Source organism: Perna viridis, chromosome 8 (genome assembly GCF_037379345.1).
Source record: "Perna viridis isolate PV_CMFRI_1.1 ecotype Kerala chromosome 8, ASM3737934v1, whole genome shotgun sequence".
Lineage (NCBI taxonomy): Eukaryota > Metazoa > Mollusca > Bivalvia > Mytilida > Mytilidae > Perna > Perna viridis.
Genome location: NC_142452.1, coordinates 18,465,945 through 18,485,521, shown reverse-complemented (window position 1 = coordinate 18,485,521; position 19,577 = coordinate 18,465,945). Strand labels below are relative to the sequence as shown.

Sequence of the window (19,577 nt, the reverse complement as noted above, 5' to 3'; positions counted from 1 at the left end):
AAAAAGCATCTTATATTCAGTGTTTGCTACCATTTTACTATACTACTACTACCGAGAAATTAGCTTTAATCAAATTTTCAAAAATGCCTAAATTATGAGGCCGAAAAGGGGTCCTTACCAAACATTCTCCTTTGCTGAACTTTTTTAATACCCTGCTTTGAAACTGGAAGGTAATTGTGATCATGTATCAGCTTGTTGCTTCTCAAACTTTAAGAAATAAAAAATGAGCAGTCATCAGAATATTTTTTGTTTTTTAACAGCTATACAATGCCTTCTTACTTATTTTGGCTGTTCTGTTTTGGTAAGGCATTCAATATGGAAATTTTTGCCATTATCTTACCATAGCTACATGTATATGTAATTAAAACAATAAATAAGAAAATAACTATCTTATTCATGAATTTCAATGACATGTAAGGATTTGAAAAATATATACTTTTAGGTAAAAACAGTAAAAGGTGCCTGTCTGAAGGTCTAAATGTATATACTTTTATTTTTACAAATTCACATTTAGCTGTATGCAGTTGCCCAGCCGTAAACATCTAGATCTCTATGAAATTGTTAGCTACAATTTTATTTCAAAGATTGAGACCTTTCCTGTGACAGTACTGGGGCAAAAATACTTTCCTATTGTCCAGGCAATATATCAAGTAAAAGGGTATAGATTCTGTGAAATTAAACTATAAGGTTTTATGAGGTTCCATAAAACAAAGATGAATGTTGGGATGGATTAGGTGGTTAAGGCCAGAAATATGTAGTTTTTTAAATTTTAATAACTTCTTATCCACTTGGATGTTGATGTTTCTGAAGTGTCCCATTATTGACACTTCAGTATTTTTTGCAGATATTTATGTCTGACCGCAAATTTCAATGTTCTTTGACCGTTTTAATTCTGTTTAGAAAACGTGTGCTGTATTAAAAATTTAATCACATTTTAAATGTAAAGTCTGTTAATAAGTGCCAAAACTTTCATGTGTTTGTCATATACAGTAATATCAAGCTTCACTATGCGAAGCATTTTTTAATGTTTTAACGCTTATAAAATTTGTCTGAACTGTCTCATGAGACATTTGATATAATATGAACTGAATTAAAAAAAAAAAAAAAAAACACAATCTCAGAATTGTTAAGGTTCATCATTACCTTTCGACAAATAAGGCCCCTATGTCACCATTAATTTCTCTCAGACTAAAGACAAACCTGTGTATCCAGACAAAGTTTAAGGCATAGCATCCCCTACATATCAGAAAGTAGCATTCATTTTATGAAAAGTAATATAAAAATGGACTGGCTTGTCTGTTTTAAGGTTCAGCTAAAGTCAATATCAAGTACATTCCTTAATGTTTTCATTCAGTTTTAATAATACATTAAATTTAGCACTGAAACATTGCTTAATGCATCTTTATATGTATATAACACACAAGCACAAGTTGAACTTAGGAACACATGTTTTATAACTTCTATGTAACATTAACAACAAAAATGTAAACAACATATTTTAGAATAAATCTACCGCTGTCAAAAATCATGATTTGACATCTGAAATTCATGTAGTTCTGTTCCTAAACGAATAATGCAGTGCAAGCTAGAAATTATTTGTGACAAATTGCTAGATCTGAACGAAAACTTAAATATTTCATGTTTATTTGTGTTGATATTTAGCTGTATCATGGTATAAAATATCTCAATTCATCTAAATTTAAAGAAATTTCATTTTTTTCAAGAAAATTAATGCTAGCTTGCACTGCATTATACATTTAGGAACAAAACTATATGAATTTCAGACTTCAAATCTTGTTTTTGACAGCTGTAGATTTATTCTAAAATATGCTGTTTATAAGTTTGTTGTCAATGTTATTTAGAAGTTATAAAACATTTGTTCCTAAGTTTGACTTGTGCTTGTGTGTTATATACATATAAAGATGCATTTAGCAATGTTTCAGTGTTTAATTTAATGTATTATTTAAACTATGAATGAAAACATTTCATTAAGGAATGTCCTAGATGTTAAACTTTAATTTTATCAATTCTGCAGAGACAGCGAAAATGAACTAAGTCTGGATTATGTTTGAGATGTTTCCCATGTTTTGGAGGTAAATTCTATTCACATTTACATACTTGTGAATAGAAGGACAATTCATATTAGTTGACTGAAACTGTGTAATGGAGTGGACCATATCAAGTGACTCTCAGGTGTTTGTTTATTTTTGTACTCTATGCAGTATTGAAAAAAATAACCCTGCAAAAGACAGGTCGGTTCTTTTATATAATTTAACGTTAACTTGATGTAACTTTTTTAGGGAATGCTATGCCTTAAAAATATTCTAGACACACTGGTTTGTCTTTAGTCGAAGGGAAATTTAGGCCATATTTGTCGAAAGGTGATATTGAACCTTAATGTCATATATCATGTAGCCAAAAACCAAGTATCGGATACACAAAGCATGTCAAGATAATTTTCCGAAAAGTTGGATCGTCATAGAATTTAGTGCCTTTTCCATTGGTTTGGGTGTAACTGCAAAAACTAAAAATTGTTCAAAACATAATAACATATATAGATACATGTATAAGGAAAGTAAACGTTTTGTAGCGTAGTTTCATTAAAATGAAATCACAGTAATGTCAAAATTACAAAATCAACTGCAGCTGAGAATTGAAATTTTTTTTGGAGATATTTACATCCACATCAAAGGAACATCATTTTACCAATGACAAATTTTTATTGATGAACCTATTCACTAAGTTTGAAGCGGTTTCTTGGATGTGGGCACCATATCTTTGCAAGGAATATAACCGGAAAGTGAACAAAAAATACAGAAAAAAACACACACAAAAACAACAGAATACCAATGTTAATTTTGGTAAACCAAAAGCAATTCAAGTTTTTCTCATGCAAGACATTATGCTATTACAGTTATGCTTTAATGTATCTAAATTCACAATTGACATTTACATTCTTGATAATAAATTTCAATTTTAAGCCTTTAACGTTCTTTTCCCCTTCTCGTTAATTACGAATACTTTTGTTTAGATCCAATCCACGTAGGGCAATGCTGTTGATCAAAATTTGATTAATTCAAGACTTTTTCCCAGTGAGTAATAAGTTAAATTCACGAAAATCACGAAGTCTTAGAGTCAAAATGATTACAAATTACATTTTATAACTTACTACGTTCAAATATCTTTATATGGAACTGATTCATTGCTTGCACAAACATAACCACGTGAGATATACGGGTCTATGATAGTATTAAAGATGTATTATTAATTCTCTTTCAGATTCTAACTACGTAGGCTGATAAATAAGGTTTTGTTTTTTGCAATCAGTACTTTTATCTGAATATAAACGAATCTATTTTAGTTCCTCAATATATCTATTCTAACATCTAAAAAATGTTCATTTTCATCATCACTTTCTTGTCTCTTATTTTGACTCTATTTGCTTTATTTGACCTTATCCCTTACTAATGATTGCTTTTGTCCTGGTTAATTGATACGAGGGTGGTTAAACCTACAAAATACAGTTCAAACATAAGTAACAACAAATGAAGTAATTATTTGACATAAAGATGAATTACGAAACTTATCATTTACATTAAGGTATAGCTCTATTTAAGTATTTCAGTTTACAACTTAATTCATATCAACATCGAACTGCATTTCATCATTTTTGTCTGTTGGCTGACTTTTCACGATAGCTTTACTTAGAATGATGAAAAATTCCAAGAATTCTCCAATAGTGATAACAGACAACCCGATCCACAGACCTAAAGATCCACCAATGCTTGACAGTAGATTTTCCATCTGCAATAGTAGAGAACATATGTTAGAAACATTGAAAACAACCAATAGAAAAACAACACTTTAAGCGACCGAAGAGAAAAAATTAAGATTATCAAAAATTACCAATTCATCGTAGAGATGCTTGGGCATAATACCGACATTACGGAAACAGGCATCAAAGTCACCATAATTTGACAGGCGATAGAAGATGATGCCATTCATTTTCAAAGAACTTATTTTAACATAAAATGCATTCGGTCAGAAAACAACACGTTTAAATACTTAATATTACCTCTCTCTTTTTTGTGTATATAATTTTCAATCAGTTTATATTTACCGTTATAGAATATTCTTCCTCTGTGACTTCAATCGACAGATCGTAGAAGAAAATATTCACTATCAAAAGATTGCTTCTGTAACAAAAGAATTAACTATGATTAAATAACACTATAACAAGCACTTTCCGTATATCCGTTAAACCCTTCATTTCGTGCACTATAAGGAAATCGTTGCTTCTAGCAGATAATTTAGTTGATGATTTGGCGGTCTTTGTGGATATAAACCACTAAAATCCCCCAAAATCTTTCGTAACACAGTTTTATCCAATCATTGTCACGATATGAGAAACGCTGACCATCAGCTTACTATTCATATGCTTGGTTTAAGTTTATATAAAAAAATGATCAAATGTTAAATGAATTAGTTTCCCCTATTTGCAAAATATATACGCAAACTTGATTTTGAGTGAGTGGCTTGGGAGAAAAATACTATTTTGATCCTCTCAAATCAGTCTAATTTTACATAACTTGTCAAATTCATATATTCGCCTCTTATTGAAAAATATACCGGTTGTCTCTTGAAATAAAAGAAATACCAAATGTGCAAATATGCCAAAGACTAGCTATAATACATAGCTGTATTAGCAAAGCAATGACTGGGAACTGGAATATTAATTCAAGAGCATGTTAAATACAAACACAATTTTTAAAGTGCCATAGAACACATCAATTCGACGAGTGCATGCGTAATTTAAATTGCACGCCATTTCTTGTCATAGTTGATTATATCAATCTTTTTGTCAAGGTCTTTCATAACGGCTTACCTATTTATTTAAAGTCGAGAAGTGAGAAGAGATCGAGAGCGTCAACATAATATTTTACATAATATATAGACTTGCCACAGTTATCGGTATGGTGAGAGTTATCATTGTACTATTTAAGTTGGATTCGTCGTTGTTCTTACTTGTATTTCGAAAATTCCACTTTATTTTCCCCGAAGGCAGCAGAAAATTTAGACGAATAAATGAACTTTTCTGCAGGCCAAGTTGACATGGTCAGAACTGTTTCATATACTGTTTGCCTGCAATGCGCCATGTTCAGAATGTTAATATTTGATGGATAATAAACACAAAGAAGTGATAAGACTAGAAGATTGGTAAATGCTCACCCTTACAGTGCACGTGGTCCATGCCAAGGAGGAATGCTTATTTATGTCCGAGTTGCTAATGTACTTTTGTTACTTTGTATGTATGATTTTAATTACTTTATATTCTTTGTTGGGTATGTCTGTTTTCCATGTCTGGTCTTGGTCCCTGGATTACATTCTTTTGATTACCGCTATAACCTTGGTTCCCTTGATTACTTACTGAAGTTTTTTGTAGGTTTTAATTTTTGCTACTTCATGTTCTTTGTTGTGTATGTCTATTTTTCCTGTCTGTTTACCTTGGATCATATTCTTTTGATCACCGTTCGAATCCTGATTCCAATGATAACTCTTTGATATGATTATGCAATGCTCAAATTTAGTTTAAAAGACCACATAAGTATAATCACTGAATATGAATATTAAAAAGTAAATCCTCGTATCTAATATGAACACTTATTGCTGGTAAAAAACCGATAGAATCTTAATTCTATTATTATATATACAAGTGCATATCAATTCGAATGCCAATGAAGCAAAAATCATTTCAACTAGGTAACTATGATACTTTCGTTAAATACATGCATGAGCTATATTTTGTTATAATGTAAAATACCATAACATCTATGTAATTCTTCTAATTATCCGATAAGAATAGAGTTATCGTACCTGCATGGGATTTTGCATATGTTACGTCTGCATTTTCTTTGTACATCTAACAAGCAACGTCTACCTACAGCGCACAAAATCACACTAGCAAAATTGTCTATTTGGGGTAGAACTAATTGAAAGAGTAATCAAGGGAACCAACGTTATAGCGGTCATCAAAAGAATGTAATCCAGGGACAAAGACCAGACATGGAAAACAGACATACACAACAAAGAACACAAAATCATACATACAAAATAACAAAAGTAAATGAGCCACTCGGACTCCACTAAAAACTGGGAGCATGGACCAGGTGCACCGGTAGGGTAAGCGTCCTCAGCTTTTCTAGAAACGCCCGCCGAGTTTCTCATAAAAAGTCAAGTCCGGGGTAGACAAACGAAGGAAGGAAAACTATGACCCGTTGAATAAATCAGTTCTCATGGTGCTGATGAATACACCGTAACGATCCACGAGTTCATGATAACGACCATAAAACTTTTGTAGTGATGACTTCAATCTTGTAGCAACATAACTTTGTTCCAGAAGCCTATTTGTTAGAGTTCTAGCGCGATATAAAAAGTCTGCGTAGTTTCGGCAAGCTCTGGCATAACGTATGAGTTGTGATATGAATACTCCATACGCAGGAGCCGAAGGGATATTGCCACAGATGAAAGGAAAGTTGACAATTCTGAATGAAAAGTCATCACGTTTATCGTAAAGTTTGGTCAATAGTTTTTCTTTACCATCGATTTGTAAGTGTAGGTCAAGATATGATGCTGACTTCACATTGTAGTATCCTTTATCTCAAGTTCTTTTGGGTAGATACGATGTATTAAATCCCCGAAATTAGGATTGTTTAAAGATAATACGTCATCTGTATAGCGGAAACTGAGATTGAAGGATCTAGCCAAACGATATTCTTTCTTTCTGATCAGATCAGCTATAAAGTCAGCCTCATAAGAGTGAAGGAATATGTCAGCAAGTAAAGGAGCACAATTTGTTCCCATTGGAATGCCGACCGTTTGTTGAAAAACACGTCCACCACACTGGACAAATATGTTGTCGATTAAAAATTCCAGCATTTTGTAAAAATCTTCCTCTGTATATTTCGAAGATGATTTGGAATTATTTCTTACAAAGTATGAGGAATCTCTACCAATAACTATATATATGTATCTAGGTGTACCATCTTTTTTGGAAAAACAACGATGTATAATGTTTTTAAGTCGGGATTTTAACTGAGTATGGGGAATAGAAGTATACAGTGTTGAAAAAAATCATAGGTTTTAATGCTATTATATTCAGATAATAGTCTTGAACTGATTGTCTCCAAAAGATCTTTCGAATTTTTCAGGATCCACATTGAATTAATACCACTACGGGAGTAACAAGTATTGTGGTAGGACTGTAGACCCTCTTTGACAGTTGTGAGTATAGAAGTTAAAAGTTTTGAAAGAGGTTTGGTGGTACATTTTGCAGATCCAGCTATGAAACGTTGTTTGTATGGATTCTTGTGAAGTTTAGGAATCCAGTACATAGACGTAAATCACAACCATCGTCCTTGGTAGAGAGACCAAAAGAGGATAGCACAGATTTATGGTTTTCCACAATCTCTTTTTTTGGAGAGAGTAGTAGCAGTGTAGGTCTTATCACTGCTATTATTTTCTACGTCTACCTCTGATAATAAACATTGGATATAGAACGTTTTGCAGACGAAAACAATGTTGTTTTGGGCTTTGTCTGCTGGTACGACAATATATTTGTCATGTATAGTAGACAATGTTTTTGCTACATCGGGGTCTTTGAAAACTGATTTAGCCTTGGCACTCATTGACCTACTTAAAACTTTCATTCGTTTCAAAATTAAAGACCTCACCGCCTTTAACCACTCTGACAGAGAATCAATGTCTTCTTGTTCTCGTTTTATCCATTTTCTCGCATAGTCCTCGACGGTATCCATAAGAACTTTAAAGTTATAATTCCAATTTATGGAGCGTGGTTCACGGTACTTTGGACCTTTAGAAAGGATATTACGATTCGTTTTCGATAATGGTTAAACCTCCCGTTAAACCCAGGAGGACCATATTTGAATGGAGAGGTTTTGCAAGAACAGTCAGGTGGTTTAGCCTTGAAGTCCTCAATCTCGAGGTTCTGCAATAGCCTTTTATAATTGAAAATTTTGGATGCGATGGGTGAAGTATAGGAATATGAAATAATTGGTATGGATTTGTCTTTGAAATATGGGGGAATTTTGTTGGTAACGTTTTTGTGATGGAGTATGTTAGCCAAATTAATTGATTAAAATGCATTTATTTTGTAACCTTTTATATAATTCATTAACAATTAATCCATGGAAAACAATTTACAAAATTGGTTCACGACTCAGCGTAAACTCAGATACTGTCTACAGATTGTAATTTTGTGTTGTAATACTTAACAAGTACATTTTTTCCAACTGTTTTCTACTATACACCAAATGGCAAGCCCATCTATAAGAGTTTTTATAGAAACCCTAAGAATATTGAAATGTAAAATAGCTATCAGTTTTAAGTCAGTGTTTTACTGGCTTGATTGCGTTTTATTCTTTTTAATACATCAAATATTAAATGACACATTTAAACGCAATTTTACCTTCATCTGAAAAACAGAGAGAATAGTTTGACCATTGCTTGAATGTCTTAGGCTCAGTACAATTGCATTTGGCTTCTAATTGTTCTTCTACACAGAGTTCCACACAAATCTGAAATAAGTATTCAAATATAAATAAATGTATGCAAAAAATGCATGCTATCAATAAACCTTAGGGTATGACCATTTGAGTGCGATTTACTGTGGGGGTGGGTTGAACAATATTTTTACTAAGACCCTTTTGAAAGTAAAATATTTTGATGTTAGGGATGGGAGTAAAAAAAATTTTCATTCTTTTAAAGCACCCCGATCAGAACATTACGCTTTTGCATATATGAATAGAAAAAAAAAGATTCGATGTATGTGAAAAATAATTTTTTGCATCCACCAACATGGTGAAAATAAATATTTCGATCTGAAGATACATTTTATGAAGTTTAGAAGTTTAACATCGCACTTACAGACTGACGATGCAAATAATAATTTCTCCATTTTAAGCCGACGATTAAAAAAACCCACGTGACTTTTTTAACTTTTTCAAACGTCCATTTTCTGGCTAATTGTTATCCTTGCTTTGATTTTGACGATAATTGGTTTATATTGTAAACATGGTCTCATGATATGAATGGTGATGATGAAAATGTTGGATAGGATGGTTTAACTTAATTTTATGTTCTTTTCATGAAATGTATACTGAGCTAATAGACCCGGTGGAATAAGAAGGCAAATTCATTCCAGAGGTTCTAAAACACTTTAAATGCATTTCCAAGTTTTTACAGTGCTTTTGATACTCTTTTGAACATACAGCATTTTTCAGTATTTTTTTTTTGTCCAAAATGGTAACAAAGCATGATACCTTTACTGATAGCTTAATAGGGCATGGTTTGCCTGGGGAGGGATTCAGGCTCTTTGAGATGCTCTGATTTACGTATAATGAAGGAAAGAGCGAATTAAGTAGAACGATGTTAGATATGGTAATAACTGTTTGCATTATAAGGTCACAGTGTCACACCGGACAGGTACAACGTTTCATTCATTGACAATTGTTTCATACATGAGGACGTACATGGCACATGACCAGTGTTACCGTGTACGTGTGTAATTTATTTTTACGGAATATAATATAACGTTTCTAAAACATAACATTTATTTTATATTGAATATGAATTTGATATTCATTCACCATACTGAAATGAATGAATACAGCTGATAAACATGCGAATGTTATTTGTGTTTGTTTACATGAAGGCAGAAATTTACACACACAAATCACGCCCATTAACTCGCGTGCTGCTAATAGAGCAATCGAAAATCAACCACAGTTGTGGTCTGAAAGCCTTTTAAGGGAGTCATATTAGAATTCCCCACTCTCTCGGGTAAAATTAGAACTTATTGGAGAAATAATTAATCCAATTATTACGATATTCCTTTGACTTATCCACCAAATATAAACACAAAACGTGTACGTTCGAGACTAACGATCATATTAAAGTCTCTCTTATCATTTGAAAATTTAACCAAAAAAAAACAGCATTTTATTCATTTGACGTCAATAAAAAGCATGTGTTGACCAAGGCGACCATCCAGTTTTAGTCTTTACATGCTTTCAGATTGGATAATTTTACGTTGTCTTAATTGGTAATCGAATGAAACTACGCTAGATAAAACCGATTGATAATTTTTTTCCTTGAACAGTTAATAGATCAATTGAACAAAATATATATTTGATTTGTATTCACATGAAATTGATCTATATTACATCTCAAAGTAACGATCTTTCTTTTTCAAAGTTGATTATCATCCATAGAAAATTGAATTACCAAATAATTGGTTGATTTATACTTATCATGAATGAAACTTGCATCTTTGCTGTTGAATTGACCTGTATCGTCACAATTAGACTTCTTTGGGAGCAACGAAAGGGATTTCTGTAAAACAAAATGTAAAGAAATGTAAACCAATTTTGAATCGAAACGAGAAAAAGGAGATGCAGCTGCATCAAGTAACATGAATACATTCTTCCGACCGCAAAGGGTAACTGATATACTAGTATGCTATTTCACTGGTTAATTATTGTTTCTGTTTTTCTTTGAAAATTGCTTTTTAAGCAATTAATCTTAAATTAATTAATTGGGGAATATCTAGCATAACGATTTTGAAGGAGGGTTGTCTTTTATATGATCTGCATACATGCATGATTTTATGCGTGTTGTAAGATGACTTGAACAGATATCACTTATCTATTAATTAAACTATAAACCTGAATGTTAGATTTCTTATACGAATTCAGATGGCAATATTCTCCTATGACAAAGAAAAAGTGATAAAAACTAAATCACCAATGCAATATTTTAAAAGTTTTCCTATTGACAATATCTTTACCTGTCTAAGTGCAATACTAGTCCTAAACCCAGTAGCTACTGAAATCCCATTTCTTTCTAAAGATAACGGCACACCGTGAGGGTTAACCAGAAGTCGGACACCGGCTTCGTCAGATACATACGGTAAGTAGTCACTTTGATTTACGTTGAATATCATCTGTAATCCTAAATAAGGTTAGACATTTCAGATACAACCGCTTAAATATGTATTCATTGAAAAATGGACATAGTTATTTCGTAAACAACACAGTGCGATGAAAGTAAAAGAAAATGATTTATCTATTCACATCTTCATTTAAAATGACTTTGTTAAATCAGTTGTCTATGTACCCCATCCTGCCGATCATTCATTGGCTTTTAATGCCAGTTGTATTGAAGGTGCTCAAGTAAATGGATTACTTATTCCCATCATGTCACATTTAAACAGCATGCATTGTTTTTTGGTTTTTTTTAAATATATTTCTGATGAAAACTTTTCCACGAATTATGGAACATTGTATAAATTAGGTAATTTGAATCCAATGCTTGTTGATGAATGGATACATACTTAATTTCAATCACAAGAAAACTTATAGTTTCATGCATTAGTTTTCAAGTGGATTATGGAATATGTAAATGAATTTGTAAATAGTCTTTTCTCAGTAGATTGTATATAAAAGATGTTGAAATAAAACCTTCAGTTAGATATTCACCCGTCCGTCATTTTTATCACAAGTAAAACATAATGCATTAAACAAACACGAAAAATAACAACTCTTGCATCAAGTATATTGTAAACCTACATGGTTTTTGTATACAAACACATCAAATAGTTTTGAAGTTTTGAGCTTGAGATAGACCACGAGGGTTGGTTAATATAGTAGGATCTACTCAAAAACGACTATTAACTGATGAAAACGCACTGACCATTCATATAGCCTGCATCTTTAACTTGTTGAGGTTCATCGGGAAATCGGTAGCATTTTCCATAAAAATCATCATATACTGACATAATTGACCTGAAAGTAGTAAGCTATACTTACATCAGAAATATCGTCATTTATTACAACAATCTTCCCAAAAATAAAAACGCCTACCAAATATTTTCTACTAGTATTTTCGGTTTTACCAGCAATATATATATGTCTATGACTTAGTGCAGGCGGTTTTGGCATAGATGTCAAAGCGGAGGGACGACCAAAAATTGCTTCGCAAATTTGACCGCTCTAACGTCGTTTGGAATATTTCAGACCCTTAAATAAGCTGACGTTATCTTTCCTGTTTCAATTTGATCCGATGGAGCAGTGTAGCCAATAGAGTCGTATATATATGTATGTATGTATGTATAACTGAATAACAGTTGGCGTTTTGGAAAACATATACAGCTAACATTATGGTAATAAACTGATGGATGATTGAACATATTAAACCTTTATTTATTGCAGAAACATCTTTAATCGACCTTTTATACCTGAAACCCAGTTAACCGTGATGTAAGCGAGAGGTTTAGCCCGCTATAAAACATTGTTCAACCATTCATTGCTGTTATTTTCTGCTTGTTGTATTGACTTTTCCTTTTAATTATTGTCTAATGTTTATCGGATCGGAAATTTTATTATAACCATTTATATAATCTAAATCACAAACAAAAATAAAATAAGGAATTACAATAAATATCGATGAAAAGTTTACATTTTTAATTAAGAACTTATATTTTTTCAGGCATTGCATTAAACTTTTTTTACCTTTTCTTACAAGTTCTTCCATTGAACGAACAAGCAATCAAAAACTCTCTCAGGTTAGCTGTGACGTTGTGCAAAGTCATATTATATGCATATAACATAAGATTTTGCCGGAACTCCATCTGTAAGTTCAGCAATGCGTTGAAATCTGCAAGGTTTTAAAGGAGAACGGGGTAGACTAACTATTGTGAATACTTTCAAAGCAACACTTTGTGTTTGTGCGGTATAAATGTACATGTGAGGGGATTGGCTCTGTACTTTCTAACATCAACACTTCTTATGTGGCAGTAACAAAAATAGTTTTAGCAATACATAATAATACGTTCATTCGTGATAAAAATGTAAATATGTACATGGAAAGTATTCCTTAAGCTGGTTAATATTGGTATGTAATTTTATTTTTATATCTTTATGTGTTTGCTACAGTATTATAGAATAATAGAGTTCTGATCGTTATTACCTGGACACAATGATGCAAATATCTTCTTTTCTAATCCAGCTAATTTTTCAAAGTCATCTATAAAAAATACGTGTTCTTCAGCTGGTGAGGATGCAATAGAACTTATCTCATATTCCAAATCTTCTGTTGTCTCGGACGTCATCCCGATTCCTACCACGAAGATGGTACTCCCACTGCTCCTAATTTTTTTAGCTTCACTTAATGTTTCGTTGGGAAAAGAAGGACGCCCATCAGTCACTAAAATAACAATGTTCTTTACATCCGCTCTATCTCCATTTGCAACCGCAAATACTTTTGTCCTCGTAATGTGCAATGCTTCATGTGTCATTGTAAGACCCCCAGTGTGCCTAATACTAGAAATAGCATTCATTACATCCTCTTTATTAGTAAAATCATTGAAATAGAACTGAACAGAAACAAATGTATTATAGGTTACTACACTGACTTTAAAGTTTCCACTGTCAATATCTGATCTTTCTAGGATATTGTTGCAAAACCGTAGCATTTTATGCCAGTTTTGCATATTGACACTACTAGATGAGTCTAGGATGAAAACTAAGTCAACACTTGCAAGAACACACCCTGCAGAGTAAAAAAAGACGATTAGATATATCAGTAAAAAATGATGGCAATAGTTACGTACATCGCTTCATATTTCAAAATGCATAAACAACTGTACAAGTGGTTTCTAAACATTGTTGTCTTTATATCTGAATTCTTTTAATCGTGATATCCCTTGATCACGCAATCCTGACGTCAAATTTGGATACCTCATACTTTGTAAAAAAAATATTCCAAATCATCTTCTGAATCAAAATGCTGATTTTTTTATGGTCAACAGTGTGATGGACAGATGGTCGGGCATTCAATGGGAACAAGTTGTGTTAAGCTTCTTGCTGACCTCTTCGTTTATTCTTGGGAGGCTGAATTTATAGCTGATCTTATCCTAAAGAAGTAACATCGCTCAGCCGGATCCTTCGATTTCAGTGTTTTCTTTTCTTTTAAACTCAAATGACAAATTGTCTTTAAACGATCATACTTGCTTCACTTCTTATAATTAGGCATTCCGGATCAGAGTTCTGTTACTACAAGAATAAAGCCATCACAACAGAAGTTTTATGGTCGTCTTAACGAACTCGTGAATCGTTACAGTGCACCCATCTACACCATGAAAACCGATTTATTAAACGTGTCATAGATTTTCTGTCCTCTTTCGTCTACCCCGGACTTGAACTTTTATTAGCCAATTGTCAAGTGTTTCTAGTAAAAGCAGAGGACGCTTTCTCTACCGGTGCACCTGGACCATGCTTCCAGTTTTTAGTGAAGTCCGAGTTGCTCATTTATTTTTGTTTCTTTGTACTTACTATTTTGGTTATACCATGTTCTTTGTTGCGTGTGTCTAATTTCCCTATCTGGTCTTTGTTCCTGGATTGCGTTAGTGATAGGGACGTGCTTGAAAATCTTATATATGCCAATTAAGAGCGACTCTTAAAGTATGCAATATCTATAAGTCAATTAAACGTTATTAAATCCATGCATCTTATTTGTTATGTGTATTGAACAAAATAGATATCTGTTAAGAATTACTATCAATAAGATTATTTATTATAGTTTACCTTCAGAAAATTCTTCGGTCTGATCCTACAAGAAACACAAAATGTTTCAAATATGTTCCCAATTTAAAAATTACTATGTTTATATTGTAAATGTCTTAATCTTTTTATATCAACTATATTGCTGGATTATTCAACTCCATAAGAACTTTGTAAATCATTATATTTAAAAAAAAATATATATCCAAATGACATTGAACTTGTAATGATAATTTCTCTTTACTTTCCTAATCGTCATGTTATATAGTATGCAAAAATGCAAGATAAAAAAAGAAGAAAAAACATTTAAGACAATTTCAAAACTGGTTCACCATCTCTTTATCTCACATCGATTTTGAAATATCTAGAACAAAATCATTTTATAGCCCGGCTATCGACCAGTCATTTGCCGAATTACATCATAATTCAAAAATTGTTTCCAATGTTATTACTGCTTCCTCGTGGTAAAGTATGTTGAATGCGAGAAACAAATATGAAACAATTATATAAAGGCAAGAATTGTAATGTATATTAAACTAGGTTGCTTTACACTTCTAACTACCATGAACGGGACGGACCAAATGAAATACACCTTTTCTTGATTTTGAAATAAAAACGTATCGCTTAGAGCGCACCATAGCAAATTTTTTTGATACCATTTCATGAACATATTCATAACTGTTCCCTTAACCAGACATGAATATTTTTTTCAACGCCAATGCGTATGGAAAGCACACTGCAAATATCACTATGCAAATACTTCTTAAAGAACTGTCTGTTGAGAGCAGTTCTTCCACTGTTGACAGAAATTAATTTACCAGCATTTGCGGATGAAATGATCGATGCAATAAATATTTGATGATTAGGTTCTATAACTAAGGTCATTAAAGTTATACATTTAAGTGAAAGTTTCACATCAACAAAATTGTATTATAGCAAATATCTGTCCTCTAAGTTTAGATTAAGGAAACAAAATGAATACCAGGCAAGCTAACAATCCTTGAAATAAGCAACTAAATGAGCATTTCAGCTAAATTAAATATACGATGTATGAGGCAACTGAACTTTCATATTAGAGATATATCATAGGTCATCACACGCAAATTTGACGTAGTGAATCCCGCTTAAGTCACAATCAAGGTCATGTTTCTTATCTAATGTTTTCGTTCATGATTTGTATAATGCTCTATATGCAGCTGTGGGACTTTTGTTTAATGAATGTAAATGTAATTGAACATTTTTCAACGAGCAAACACACGTCGAAATTTGCATGTTTTAAAATGATTTATAACCCCTATACTTCACAATAGTGTTAAAACATATTTTGGAATAAATCTACACCTGTCAAACACCAAAACAAAATATGATATATATGTGTGTGTGTGTGTGTGTGTGTGTGTGTGTGTATTTGTATACTGTTACAGATACTCTATTATCTTACTCGATACCATCAGAGGTTGTTCTATTCAGTTACATCATGTGCTAATGTTCACGCTCTACATTTACTTACGAGAAAGTATCAATTGGTTAACAAAAGCTATATTTTTATATAGCCTAGTTGGCCGAGTAGTCAAGAGCGTTTGACTTAGTGCAAGCGGTGTTGCCATAGATGTCAGAGAATAGAAGGGGTTCGAATCTCGATGAGGGAGCGACCACATTATCGCAAATTTGCAATCTCGCATCGATTCTAAAGTTAGGTTGTAGTTTAGACTTGGTTTTATATATATATATATATATATATATATATATATATATATATATATATACAATACTTGTAAGTGTAAAAACAGTTGTAAGATATGACGTCACAATACTTTGATCTTTTATGACGTCATAACAAGACTTTTTATTTTAAAAGGCATACAATTTGAAGAGTTTTCAGGGCCTAATTAATCAAATACCAAGTACTCTTATCGACTAGCTGATCGAGGCAATACTCTATCGATTTGGTTGGTATGACCCTGCTATAGTTATCTTTATTTAGATAAATAACATGTCCTCCTTTTCACAAGATAGCATGAGTTATTTTCTAGCCTTTTTTAAAAGCAATTTTTAGATATTTTGCTTAAAAATAACTGTTGATCTATTAAAGTTTCGTAAGTATGTATTGAGAAGCCGGATTTAACTTTACCTTCAACTGTCAAACTAGGTTTATATTTTAGAAGAATAAACGATAGTCGTATTGCATAATCGAGTAGTATTTGCCCTAACGATTACTCGATACACCTTTTTCCTGAGGAGTGAACAATTTATATGAGACTTACGATTTTCCATGTTGCGTTTGACAATCTACCAAATCGAATGACAAAGGGAAGTGACCATTGTGTGGTATAATGCAATTGTGTGATAACAACTGTTGTGTTTGGCTAAGAAAGTAACATATATAATTTGCGCGGGTTTAGAAGTCGCCCAGAGAAAGGTCACAAGACGTATTATGGACACAGATTATTACTACTTTTGATATATATTTGACATTTACTTTTACAAAACCAAATCACTATAGTAAAACAAATATCGTTATAAAAGAGTATATCTGAGCTCATTTAATCATTCTGCTCAACCTAAATAAAAGTCTACAACATCGCTAAACAATGGTCGTGGTAGAAGGGTTGAAAATGGAATAAGTCCCTTGTAAAAAAATACATGTTTTATGTGGCTCCATTTAGAAATTATCATCATCACAGAATGATTACGTGTAAACACTATATTCAATTATAAGTGAATTGTAAACACTACAAAAATAGAACCCGCCTTGGCATGTAAAAGTATCCAGACAAAGTTGTTGAAGCAAACATATTTAAGCAAAGCATAAAAAAACTAAAACTACTGATATACAATTGATTGAGTACAACGAACATTAAGAACAAAAGCAAAAACTCTAAAAAAAAAATTTTTTTTTTTCCTTTCTATACTAAACATAAGATTTACAAAATTTCTGCGTACAACACTCAAAATAAAATGCACTATATTTATACAAGTTTTGTGATTTATCTGATTCCTTTATTTACCGTTGTTTGCCAAAGTGTGCTAAGATGTTTGTCGTAAATGTCACCAGTATACAATCTGTTCAAGAATTGGCGGCCTTTGTGTGTACTTTTAAGTTTTCCGTGGCTTAATGGATTTAAGTTGCAAAATGTCACCTCCGGAAAGTAGACGTCATTGTATTCCATTGCAATTTTTGTATTAACTTGGTTACTGCAGATAGTAAAGATACAACGTAATGCGTCGTTGAAAACAAAATTCAAACAGTTCAGACATCGCTTTTGAGATAAAAAAAAATATATATAGATTGTTCATGAAATTTACACTTTGCAAGAGTTATCATCTTGGTTATGCTTCATTTGGTTGCTTTTGGTTAAAGATAAATGTATGATTTTCTCAAAAGTGCAAATCTGAATGCAGAAAGGGTTGTTGTTATGTGAAAGTATAGCATATGTAGACAAAAAAGCACCATTTGTTTGGTGGCTTTTTCTTGACCATGAATCACTTGGTAGTGTCTGAATTTTACGTGCACTGATACTTAAAAATTAAAAAAAGTACCTTCTAGCACTTCTGTTTTTTAAAAAAAACTAATGTACATCAAATATACTAAAAATTACCTTTTTATTTATCTTACTGTTATACAACAAAACTTTTCCTTTTCTTTTCACAGTGTTCTTTTATACATGCTGTATTGATAGCAGTACGTATCATGTTATTTTTAGAATATGCACTATGGCTTTACAATATAGAATCCGCTCTCAATTGTTCTTACCTTGTGTACTGCAGTATAAGCAGAAATATCTGTCGCCCTGACAAGAAGGTACAAGTAAGAAATATTAAACACCATATTAACTTTCCTGTCACAGATTTACTAGCTACCATTCTATTTAATCCATGTAATGAGGTATACAAAGCAAAATCTTTTAACTTGCATTTTATTTGTCCAAAAAACGTTTTGTCCGAATCAACCATGATTAAATACTAAAACATAACTGACCTCATGGATGAACAATTATATACTGTGAAGCTTTGTATTAGTAATTCATTAATTATTCGTGCGGTAACGATACAATCATAAGATAGTATGAGTTGCGTACTCAATATATTTATTAACAAATATAATATTGACGTTAAGATGAATACAAAACAATCTCTTGTGAAAACACTCAATTAATAATGTTTGATAATTAGGTGTTGTTTCAAATATCATATCAGACAATACAAATTTCTATAATAGCATTATCACTGCCTGCTCGATTATGTTTGTATATTAAAGTGTAAAAGTGCATATGTTGTGTACTGGCAATTCATGCACCTCACATCACAAATGGTAGTGTTACTGGCATCATGACATTTGTAATGTTATGACTGCATACCTTGGCATTCAATAAGATACCATGTTTCGCAACTATCGCAACACACATCTCTGTGCTTCCATGTAACTGCCTTGTTACATGAGCCACATGGCCACCTTGGTGTTTTTGGTCCTGGGTTTGTTTCGGTGTCAAATGCATTTGCTAGCAAGATTAAGAATAGGTAATGATGGACTGGTCTACTTTTATTTATCTTTAGATTCTGAGCAATCAAACTTGTCATGAAGCCGTCATAATTCATGTGTTTGTTTCTTTGAATAGCCATCTCATTTTCGTAGTTGGCTATGTTTGGTTTAAGACATTGGCATATTAGTAAGATAATTGAGGTAGTCAGAACAGTATAGTGGATTTTCATACCTTTTAATGGCATCGTTTGTCTAGGTGTTGTTGGTCAGTGCTCGAAACTAGAAAACTAGATTTGTGCACAAGATTATTAATATGCTGAACTTATTAAGAATCTTCGTCCCTAAGGCTACCTCAGAGCACAGGTTTCTGAAATGGCCTGGTAGTACAAAGCTGGGAACAGAGTAAAAGGATAGTCCGCGTGTGTATGTTTTTTTTGCGGTGTTTACTTTTTTACCGGAAG

The 19,577-nt window shown here is 32.4% G+C and overlaps 2 protein-coding genes across 2 annotated transcripts; both read right to left on the bottom strand.

The window, feature by feature from the left end:
- Positions 1-2,606: 2,606 nt before the first annotated feature.
- On the bottom strand, positions 2,607-8,790 carry LOC148609624 (degenerin unc-8-like). The gene is made up of 5 exons (XM_088542047.1): positions 8,486-8,790; positions 5,875-5,938; positions 5,026-5,142; positions 4,121-4,196; positions 2,607-3,804 (listed from the first exon to the last, which is right to left on the bottom strand). Exons 3-5 carry the CDS (start codon positions 5,112-5,114, stop codon positions 3,634-3,636), a joined length of 336 nt encoding a protein of 111 aa, XP_088398173.1. The 5' UTR covers positions 5,115-5,142; positions 5,875-5,938; positions 8,486-8,790; the 3' UTR covers positions 2,607-3,633.
- LOC148609623 (uncharacterized) lies at positions 8,457-18,602 on the bottom strand. The gene is made up of 9 exons (XM_088543135.1): positions 18,391-18,602; positions 17,645-17,831; positions 14,661-14,685; positions 13,045-13,626; positions 12,588-12,732; positions 11,770-11,861; positions 10,865-11,028; positions 10,303-10,410; positions 8,457-8,594 (listed from the first exon to the last, which is right to left on the bottom strand). The coding sequence occupies exons 1-9, from the start codon at positions 18,588-18,590 to the stop codon at positions 8,457-8,459; spliced, it is 1,641 nt and encodes a 546-aa protein (XP_088399261.1). The 5' UTR covers positions 18,591-18,602.
- Between the last annotated feature and the right edge of the window lie 975 nt (positions 18,603-19,577).

Bases quoted from the DNA above. Each gene is read 5' to 3' on its own strand.
- LOC148609624 (XM_088542047.1), bottom strand. From the start codon at position 5,114: ATGTCAACTTGGCCTGCAGAAAAGTTCATTTATTCGTCTAAATTTTCT. The intron at 4,197-5,025 runs GTAAGAACAACG...CTTTTGTTACAG, and splicing joins GTGGAATTTTCGAAATACAA to AAGCAATCTTTTGATAGTGA. The intron at 3,805-4,120 runs GTAAATATAAAC...CTACTATTGCAG, and splicing joins AGGAAGAATATTCTATAACG to ATGGAAAATCTACTGTCAAG.
- LOC148609623 (XM_088543135.1), bottom strand. From the start codon at position 18,590: ATGGTTGATTCGGACAAAACGTTTTTTGGACAAATAAAATGCAAGTTA. The intron at 13,627-14,660 runs GTAAACTATAAT...TTTACTCTGCAG, and splicing joins GACCGAAGAATTTTCTGAAG to GGTGTGTTCTTGCAAGTGTT. The intron at 10,411-10,864 runs GTAAAGATATTG...TTTGTTTTACAG, and splicing joins CTAGTATTGCACTTAGACAG to AAATCCCTTTCGTTGCTCCC.